Here is a 10,250-nt window from a genome sequence, read left to right as displayed (position 1 = left end):
ACATTCAATGAATACACCCTCTCCTTCCAACCGCCCCAAACACAAAAGTTAGGATAAAAAAATAATTTTAATCCTATATTATAAGAAATTCACAATTTTAACATTCATTTTAAAAATATTAATTTCTTAATTTTTAATTATCTAAAATCTTTGTCTTAAATTTCATTTCTTAAAATAATCTTAGTCTTAAAATTTTAATTACACTTATCTTTATTTAATTGTCAATTTAATTATCTTCATTTTTCTGTTCTTTTGGGTTCACATAGTGATATTAAAAAAAGTACATGATATTGATTTTTTTTTTACTTTATTGAAAAGAGTAATATTATTTGTTACTAAATATAAATTGAAAGGACTAAACTTATAAAAAAAACTAGGACCAAAATCAAATTTTTTTCAAAACATAAAAAAGAAAAATACATAAATAGATTATCAATTTCTTATTTGAATATGACACAATAACAACTTAGTCTTCGAGGGAATAAAAAGTGTTTGATTTTAGTCTTCGAATACGTAAAAGAACTTCAGATTGATTTCTAATATTATAAATTAATGACAAAATAGTCCTTAATCACTCACATTGATTCTTACAGTTTTAATGACAAAATACTCCCACAACAGTATTTTACTAATTTAAAAATTAAAAAAAATTATTTTAATTTTTGAAGAAATAAATTGAGTAAATCAAAATTTTAAAAACAAAATTGTTCGTTTACTCAAATTGTTTTTAACAATGACATAAGATTGTTCAATTACGTCTTATTGTTAACATTTTTTACAACTATTTCTGTTAAAACTATTTGCTCGTTTAAAACTATTTTATTATTAATTATTATCATTAGTTTATAAAAATGGGAATCAATTTGAACTTTTTACCTATGGACTAAATTAATAAAGTTTTACCCATCTAATGATAAAATGGTTACTTTACCCGATTTAATTTAAGAAAAACAGAGTCAAAATCCATAGTGGTAACTACGTAGTTTCCCGAAACATTAATGGGCATTTACGTAAAACACAAACAAACCTAATTACAAAATCTCTTTCCTCCTTCGCTCTTTTTCTCTCTTACTGGCGTCTTCGAGTTTCACAGCGAAGTCATAAAAGGTACTATCTTTTTCTCTCTCCTCACATCTTCGGATCCCTAAATCTAGGGCTTCGTCTATTTCTCCGGAATTCGTCTAGTCAGTGTCTTAATTTCGTTATCAATTCTCGATTTGGAATCTCTGTCTCTGTTTACGTTTCTTCGTTGAAGTTGTGTTTTGCTCTCTTCACTGTGCTGATTTTGGTAATTTCTTATTCTATCTGTGAATGCTCGCTTTGGATCCTCGATTTCCTTCCTTGATCTTTGTTGTGTTGTTTAATTTTCGTTGTGCCTGCGGATATTTGTGCGAGATGTGAGTGAAGGTTCAAGATTTGTTCTATTTCTGTGTTATTTTTCGTTGAGTTTGAACTTGCGTTGATACTTTCGCTAATTGATGCTGAATTTGTGATGGGGTTTTCTGCTGTGTGCATGGATACTTGGATTTCGTGCGGAGTTGCACGAAAGGAAAGGGAGGAAACCAGTGTTTTTGAAAATGAATTATGAGATTTGAGAGCTCTTTTATTTGCTTTGTTTGTGATGGTTAGAATTAGAAATTACTAGAATTATGTTTTTTCCTTTTTTTATTTTTGGGGTTATCGGAAGTTGCAAAAAGCCCACTACTATGAAGTTTTATAATCACTTACCTTTTTTTAGTCCTCAGTATTGGTTTAATTTAAAAAACTTTAAGTAAGAATTATCGATTGCTGTAGTTGGCATTGGTACTCCTCCCAATGTATGGCAAATGTTGTTGTATGCTCATATGAACTGTTATAAGTCTAGTCATGCGTTTGACCTATGTCAGCACAAAAAAGGAAGATGTTGAATTATTTTCATTTTTCCCAATTGCATGTTTGCTAACTATGCTCTGTTTATTGCTGTATTTTTTCTGTTGATTGATTTACTTCGTAATATGGTCTATATTGTGTTTATAACTTGTCAGGGTTTCAACAGATGGAAAACATGCAGAGCTTCTGGCAATTGGGTGATGAACTTCGTGGACACTCAAAAGCGTCAGAGGATCACAAGTGGTTAATGGTTGCTTCTAAGTTGGCTGAACAGACAAGATTGAAGGGGGAGCGTGTGAATAACCTTGACCTTTCAAAGGGCCCCATTGATACAAGGTCAAGGGATAAATTTGGGTTCCAGGAAGAGAACAAATTTGATTCTCTCAACTTGAGCATGTTGAACTTGGACTCTAAATTTACTGAAAATGTGAGCAAAAGCTCACTTCGTAATAGTGTTTACAGTATGAATGCAGTGTATCAGAAAAGTAATGCAAACTTGGTGAGTAATGTGAACAGTAACAAGTATAGTGGTAATATTCAGCATAACAAAGAGTCCAACAATAACAGTGGGAACAGCAACAACAATGAGAGCAACAACTCAAATGCAACTGACAAAAGGTTTAAAACCTTGCCTGCAGCAGAGACACTCCCACGCAATGAGGTGCTTGGAGGATACATATTTGTCTGTAACAATGACACAATGCAGGAAGACTTGAAACGTCAGCTATTTGGTGTGTTTTTATTAAATGGAATCTGTTCTTCTGTCTTGAACATTATTAATTATATACTTCGTGATGACTGACCTTTTCAATCGTTTTTGGTAGGCTTGCCTCCAAGGTATCGAGATTCTGTTAGGGCAATAACACCAGGGTTACCTTTATTTCTGTATAACTATACTACTCATCAGCTGCATGGCATTTTTGAGGTAAGCTATTCTAAATTACTAACTACAGTTAATTTTGTTATGCTTCAGACTGTGCAGTATGTATCTTATTTTAGGGCTATGAAATATTGAAATTGTGTTCCTAAATTAAATGATATTGACACAAAATGGGGCTAATTGTAATTTCTCAAGGAGTTGCACCCAAGAATAGCTATGAAACCTATTTTGTGTTGCCCAATCGGTTAGTGTCTGCTAAACATGACGGGCTGGAAATATTATCTCGTTTCAGAAATACAGAACCTCCTTCTGCATTGTTATTCATACATTTAGAACATGTCTATATTAGATTACTTTTAGATATGATTATCTAATTGGCTTTTTGTTGTTATGTTAATTGATAGAAAAAAATTGATGTTAGAGGGGTTTTAATGATCAATAATTTGTATTTAGCTGCTGTGGCACAGCTAGTAATGGGGTTACCTAATGCATAGGATAAAAATGGCAATGTTCTAATTTGGTCTCATTTGTTTTTGGTTTTTTCTTTGCTTGGGTATTCTTGTCTGATTAGAGATTCGGAATCTTGTATTTGTTCTATCTTTTGAAAAGATGTTGATAGTTTTTTGCCTTCTTTTGTATAATTGTTCATAACAACTATTCAAATGTAATGGCCAAAATTGAGAAAGTTGATGATAGATAAATTAAATTTAGTAGATTATTTTCTAACTCTGAAGGCCTATGTTGCAGGCAGCAAGTTTTGGTGGCTCTAACATAGATCCAACTGCCTGGGAGGATAAAAAATGCAAAGGCGAGTCAAGGTTTCCAGCTCAGGTATAATTACAATTTTGAAATGAGGAAGTCCATATAGTAGCTGTCATTCAATTATCAAATAAATAATATTCCCTCATCTCGTAGGTAAGAATCCGTGTTAGGAAACTCTGCAAGGCATTGGAAGAAGATTCGTTCAGGCCAGTATTGCATCATTATGATGGTCCAAAGTTTCGTCTTGAGCTGTCAGTTCCAGAGGTATAATTTGAGTATTGGTCTTTCTGTATTAAAAAAGAATTATTCTTTGATATTGATTTGTCACTGCTAGTTTCTCTCTCTTTGATGGGTGAATTTTGTTATTGGATATTGCAGACTCTGGATCTGTTGGACTTATGTGAACAAGCTGGTTCAGCAGCATAAGCAAACAAACGAGGAATTTGCAAAATAGGTAGGTTTTGGTGTGCCAGCTGTGTGATTTTGGCAGATTTTCCGTGAAGCGTAAGCTTGGAAAGTAGTTTGTTGATGGAGCATCTTGGGGGAAGTAAAGGAAGTGTGTTAAGAGTGAGACCCTTTTGTCTGGTTGGTGAATAAATGTTGTGCTATCTTATCCCCTGAAGATGCTTTGTAGCTGTTGCATGACATTTAATCCTTTTGTATGATTAAGTTAGTACAGACCTTGTATGCAATCAAAGAGACAACTGTTTGTACTGGTAAACCATGAATTTGTTGAACTAAGCAAATATTAGAAGTTTTAAGTTTCGGTTACTTCTAAACTCTATTGAGTTGGCTGAAGTGATCGTGGTGTCGTGGAAAATAGATTATCTCAATAATTGATTATATCTGTAATCTGCTTTCATTACAATAGATTATTCAATATCAGTTTTTTGTAATGCTAAGGTTAGTAAAATATAGTTTTGAAACAATTAATTTTGATCGAGGCTCCAAAAAATTAGCTTTTATATATAAAGAACTATGTATGAATTTGAAAAGAACTTTTTATTTTTTGACAAGCAATTGTTATAAATTTCTGGATATTATTGTTTGAAATTGATATTCCCTAAAAAGTGATCTTATTTTTCTTTTCTTGTTTATACAACTTTTCTCGTGCATATATCTTTTCATTCAATAAGATATTTTTAATAATTATAATATATCAATTATAAAGAAGTAGACACTCGATATATAAGTAATACAAGACTTAAATTAAATTTGTTGAATTATTAACTTTTTTATGACATTTCCTAAAATTTCTTGTGATTTTACATAGCAGATTAATTGAGATTACATGTCAATTTGAAATTTGATCTTGTTAATACTATGTTAAGAAAAATAAATTATCCTTTGGATAGCAAGTTAAGTCAATAGAAATAATGTCAACCTTTGATTAAGAGATCACATAAGAATGAAGATCTAAGTACAAGTTTCATGAACTCTAAAAAAAACTTATTGAAAAAATCGTTAAGGATAAAATTTAAGAAAGGGAGTCAAGTTCAAACCCTAAACACACCTTAAGGGGTTTCTTACAAGGTAAGCTAACGAATTAAATGAAGAGTTCAAAAAGGCTACTTTAGACATTATGATTCTTAATTATGAAGAAAATTATAAAAGTTAGGTTTAAATATAATTTTGGTCCTATATTCTTTTACTTTATTCAATGAAGTCATTTTTTTTTGGATGTTTAATAGGATTATAATTTTAGTCAATTTTATTCAATTTAATTCTTTTTGGTAATGCCATTTAAATAGTTAATGGAGAGTGAATGATGCATGTCACATGTCAGTTCGTGCTTTTTTTTTTTTGAAATTTAAAAAAGTTGTGCACGAGTCAAGTCAACATTGTGTCACGTGATATCGTTAGTACCACGTGATAGTTTAATGCTAGTGCCACATATCAAGTTATTATCAATGTCATGGGTCAAGTCAATATTAGATGGTAACTTTGAGGATGGCAAGAACTCTAAAAAATATTAATATTGGTAGAAAATTTTGGGGTTGTTCCAATTACAAGGTGAGATTAAGTGTACAAGCTGTTTTTATTTTTGTGTTAATAATAAATTGGTTTTAATTTTTTGGTTTATTAATTTATAGAGTGGTGGTTCCAATAATGTGGACTGCAACTTTTTCAAATGGTGGTGTGAAGAAGATGTTGATGAAAAGGATTTCATCATCATGACACAAAGGAGGCATATTAATGATTTGGAGAAGTCATTGAAGGTTGCTGAGAAGAGGCTACAATTAGTAATAAGGTTCACTTGTGTTGTAATTGTATTTTTCGTACTGTTGTTGTGTGTAATCTTTTCAAGTCCAATATGTTTTGTACTATTGTTAAATGAAGAATTGAATTAGTTTGGTTATATTGATATTAGTCCCAACCTGTTCAAAATGATATCTTAATATGAGCATTGAAGTAAGTGATATTGATCTAAGCTTGAAAAAAAATAAATTGATCTAAGTCTGGAAGAAGTTAAATTCATAACATTAAGTCATCCTCATCAAAATGCAGTACACAAATGTTTGGCAAAAGTGAAATTGAATGAAGTTTAAGGAAAGTTAAAATACATATAATTGCCTACATGGCCTCCTCCAAAAATACAGTACATCAATAATGAATTATGTTAGTTTTGAAATGGTTGAAAAGCCAAGAAAGGGGGGTTAAATTGGCTAGTTAAAAATTTAGGCTATCTTTGCTTACTAAAAACCATCTTTAATTGAATCAAATAGATCACCAAGTTAGGATGCAAAAGGTGCTGGACAATATACTTTCAGTCGATCAAAAATAGAGTTAACAAATTGATTTTACTAAACAAATTTTGTTATGGTAAATCAATCGATTGAAACAGAAAAACAGTCGACTGAAATACTGGGAAAAATGCAGAAATGCAGATTTGAGATTTAAACCAGAAACAATGCACAAGAATGGTCAAGACAGGTTCTAAATGATTATACAAACATGCTCAATGCTGCAAATGTCATGAAAACATGCAAGATCATGAAAAAGATGATTAAAGCACAAGTTCTTTAAACTTTAAAATGAAAATGCAAGAGAGAAAGGTTAGAGAAGAGAGGACACCACGAGATTTTTATTTTGGTTCACTCAAACCTGAGCTACATCCAGTTTGTCAAGGCAACCTGAGCTTGATTTTGCACTATTTCAAAAGTTTTACAAAGTATCCACCCTTACACTTCCAAAATATGCAAAAACACCACAAAAGACTCTTGAATCACACAAGAATCACACCAGCACAGCAAGAACCCTTTTGCAGACCTGGAAAACCACTAGGCACACACACAAAGCTTGAGAAAGATCAAACCTCAGTGGTAGCACAACCCAGCCTACCACAAACCACTTTTTCCAAGCTTCAAACCAAGCCAAAAGCTCCAAGAATTGATCCAAGATCAATCTTCAACAACAGCAACACGTATGATCACGAAGGAGAGAGTATCCACACGTTTCCAGAACAAATTCACGCTCTAAAATGATCAACAAACCTCTCTTTCAAAAATCACAACTTATATAGTCAAACTGTTACGAAATTCAACAGGTTGATTTTCAAATCAATCGGTTGATTTCACTTGACTTAAGTGAAATCAGTTGATTAAAAACTAAATCAATTGATTGAATTTGTTGTAGTTTAAGACTACTGCAGCCAACCTTTTAACTTGTTAAAAAACCATTCAACAAACTAAAAGAGACATTTTAACCTGTTGAAAAACCACTCAACAGATTAAAAGACACACCTAACTACAAGGTATTCCAATGGTAATACCTCAGTGGTAGCACAACCCAACCTACCACAAACCACTTTCTCCAAGCTTCAAACCAAGCCAAAAGCTCCAAGAATTGATCCAAGATCAATCTTCAACAACTGCAACACGTATGATCACGAAGGAGAGAGTATCCACACATTTCCAGAACAAATTCGCGCTCTAAAATGATCAACAAACCTCTCTTTCGAAAATTACAGCTTATATAGTCAAACTGTTATGAAATTCAACATATTGATTTTCAAATCAATCGGTTGATTTCACTTGACTTAAGTGAAATCAGTCGATTAAAAACTAAATCAACTGATTGAGTTTGTTGCAGTTTAAGACTACTGCAGCCAACCTTTTAACCTGTTTAAAAACCATTCAACAAACTAAAAGAGACATTTTAACCTGTTGGAAAACCATTCAACAGATTAAAAGATACACCTAAGACCAAATACATCTAATTAATGCTACAAAGTCTACAATATGAATTACAAACTTCAAATACACTTTCTTAATGATGTAACTACATGGAGAGCACACGTTCCAGCCTTGATCAACATGGTTATCATCAAATCACCTTTCCTTCATCAATGTAGGCTTCATTCTAATGGTAATGGCTTCAAGGTAGTTCAAAAGAGCTTAATTCAATCTTCATCAGATCTTCAAGAAGCAAGCCACCTTGGCTTCTCATGTTAACAAATTCTACATCAAAAAATCCAAAAAATAACTAAGACGTTTGTAGCTGCTATCATGGCCTCCTCATAATTTATAATTTCATCCTAAACTGCTGAGATGGTTCGTTTGGTGCTGGTAGTGGTGCTACTTGACTCTCCACTTCATTCCTTGGTGGTTGAGTTGTTAGAGTTTCAGCAGTTGGTGGATTCTTAGCAGTTGGTGCATTCTCAGTAGTTGTTGCATTCTCAGCAGTTTGGGCATCTGGTGCAGTCTCAACAGGTGTTGCAGTTTCCTCAACATGGTTAGCATATGGTTTAGTTAGGGCATTTAGTGCAGTTTCAACAAGTGGTGCAGTCTACTCATCCACATGTTTATCTGGGCAATTGTTCCTGTTATGGCCAATCTGACGGCATATGCTACATTTTTTTTTCTGTGACCTCCTTTGCTTATTTGTGTGTTATCCTTTCTCAACTCCCACTCTTCCAACCTTTTTTTTCTTGGGTCTTCTTGGTAAGATCCTCTTATGTGGTGGATGAACGTCAGGGTAGGGAGTTCTTTCCCATAAGACTTCATGATTGACTGGAAAGATGATAGATTGATATATTTCTTCGTAGGTGGATCTTCTGAACCAAATTGGTATGAAGTCCTCAGCATTGACATTGATGAAATTCATTGCTGCAATAACATGACAGCAAGGGATAATAGTCAGAAGCCATTTCCTGCAACTGCAATGTTGAGCATCCACATTGATTGTGTACTTATCTCCAACCATGGATATGTGCCTCACTTCAAATAGCTTTTCTCCTGACCAACTGCAAATATCATTACAAATATTAGTACACGAATAAGTTGATTGTGTTAAAAAAAGACAAAAACCTAACCTTGAGATCAATATTTGGTTAACTCATTTTCCTTATGTAGTTTGCCAAGGACCTTAGGGCAGATGTTTCCTTCAAAAGTTGTAACCTTTTTCCTCTTGGTGGCCCACCATTCCATTAAATAAACTCTTATTTCCTCAAGCATGGTGATTATGGGTTTGCCTCTAGCATCCACTATGACACTATTAAATGCTTCACTCATATTGTTGACAATTGCATATGGCTCGACCACTAAATCTAGATTTGGACCAGAACTTGCATCAATAATAGCGCCAGTATTGATATGCACATGAATAAGGTATTTGTACAAAAATATTATAGAGATAGAGATACCTTGGAGGTATAGCAATAAGGTATCTGTAAGCATCAATATTGAGCTCTTTAATTGTTAACATCACTCTTTCCCAAACTGCTGGGTGTGTGCTCCTAGCAGCCTTCCACATGAGTATTTTTAATTTTTGGCCAGAGAATCTTTTTTTGAAATTTGCATATAGATGCCTCATGCAAAACCTGTGCTCAATAGTGGGTAATAGATCCTGAATGGCAAACACTAATCCCTGTGCAATGATTACATTATTAATATTTACAACAATAAACAAAAATTAATGAATTGAACATAAATTAACCATACCTTTTGTTAGTCAGACATAAAGGTCATTGTCCCACACATGTCAATACCTCCAAGATCACCAATAAGCAATTCCAAGAACCATGTCCAAGTTTCTTTGTTTTCAACTTCCACAACAGCATACGCTAAGGGCAGTAACTGATCATTAACATCTCTACCCACAACACTCAACAACTCCCCTCCGTATTTTCCTTTTAAAAAACAACCATCCAAACCTATGATGGGTCTACAGGAGACAAATGAATCTTTACATGCTTTTAAATAGGAGTAAAACCTCTGAAAAATTGCTTCATCATTGTCATTTTCCACTTTGATTTTTATAGTTGATCTAGAATTACATTTTAGTAATTCATGTGCATAGTCGTAGATTCTTTTATATTGCTCTTTAAATGACCCATCTATTATATCTGCAGCCATTGCCCTTGCTTTACGAGTTGTTGATATTGACACATGTGTATTCCATTTTCTTAAAACCCTTTGTCTTACATCATTTATCTTTAGCTTTTGATTCTCTATTAAAGTTCGGTCCAAGGTTTCACTAAGCCACTTTGCTTTAATCATATTAATCTTGAACTCCCTGCTACAAGAATGAACATCAAGTAGTTTCCTTAATTGCCAAATCTTCCAGCTAAAAACATAGGAACAATATGCATACCATTATGTGCACCCAAACAACCAACCCTAACTCGCTTACTATCATTTTTCAAGAATTTCAGATTTCTCCCTGCATGAATAGCATAAGTCCTAATGGCATCCTTGAAGTGGTTGTTGTCTAGAAAAACAGTTCCTACTTCCCATTT

General features: G+C 33.1%; 1 protein-coding gene across 1 annotated transcript; it reads left to right on the top strand.

Moving 5' to 3' along the window:
• Window positions 1-1,007: 1,007 nt before the first annotated feature.
• On the top strand, window positions 1,008-4,407 carry LOC114191664 (B2 protein). Its single transcript, XM_028080996.1, has 6 exons — window positions 1,008-1,107; window positions 2,025-2,600; window positions 2,694-2,794; window positions 3,497-3,580; window positions 3,665-3,775; window positions 3,890-4,407. The coding sequence occupies exons 2-6, from the start codon at window positions 2,036-2,038 to the stop codon at window positions 3,935-3,937; spliced, it is 909 nt and encodes a 302-aa protein (XP_027936797.1). The 5' UTR covers window positions 1,008-1,107; window positions 2,025-2,035; the 3' UTR covers window positions 3,938-4,407.
• Window positions 4,408-10,250: the final 5,843 nt, after the last annotated feature.

Source organism: Vigna unguiculata, chromosome 1 (assembly GCF_004118075.2).
Source record: "Vigna unguiculata cultivar IT97K-499-35 chromosome 1, ASM411807v1, whole genome shotgun sequence".
In the NCBI taxonomy this organism is placed as follows: domain Eukaryota; kingdom Viridiplantae; phylum Streptophyta; class Magnoliopsida; order Fabales; family Fabaceae; genus Vigna; species Vigna unguiculata.
This window is presented reverse-complemented; position numbering and strand designations above follow the sequence as displayed.

Excerpts from the sequence above, each read along its gene's own strand:
- LOC114191664 (XM_028080996.1), top strand. The coding sequence starts at position 2,036 with ATGGAAAACATGCAGAGCTTCTGGCAATTGGGTGATGAACTTCGTGGA. Across the intron at positions 2,601-2,693 it reads CTTGAAACGTCAGCTATTTG|GCTTGCCTCCAAGGTATCGA; the intron begins GTGTGTTTTTAT and ends CGTTTTTGGTAG. Across the intron at positions 3,581-3,664 it reads AGTCAAGGTTTCCAGCTCAG|GTAAGAATCCGTGTTAGGAA; the intron begins GTATAATTACAA and ends CTCATCTCGTAG.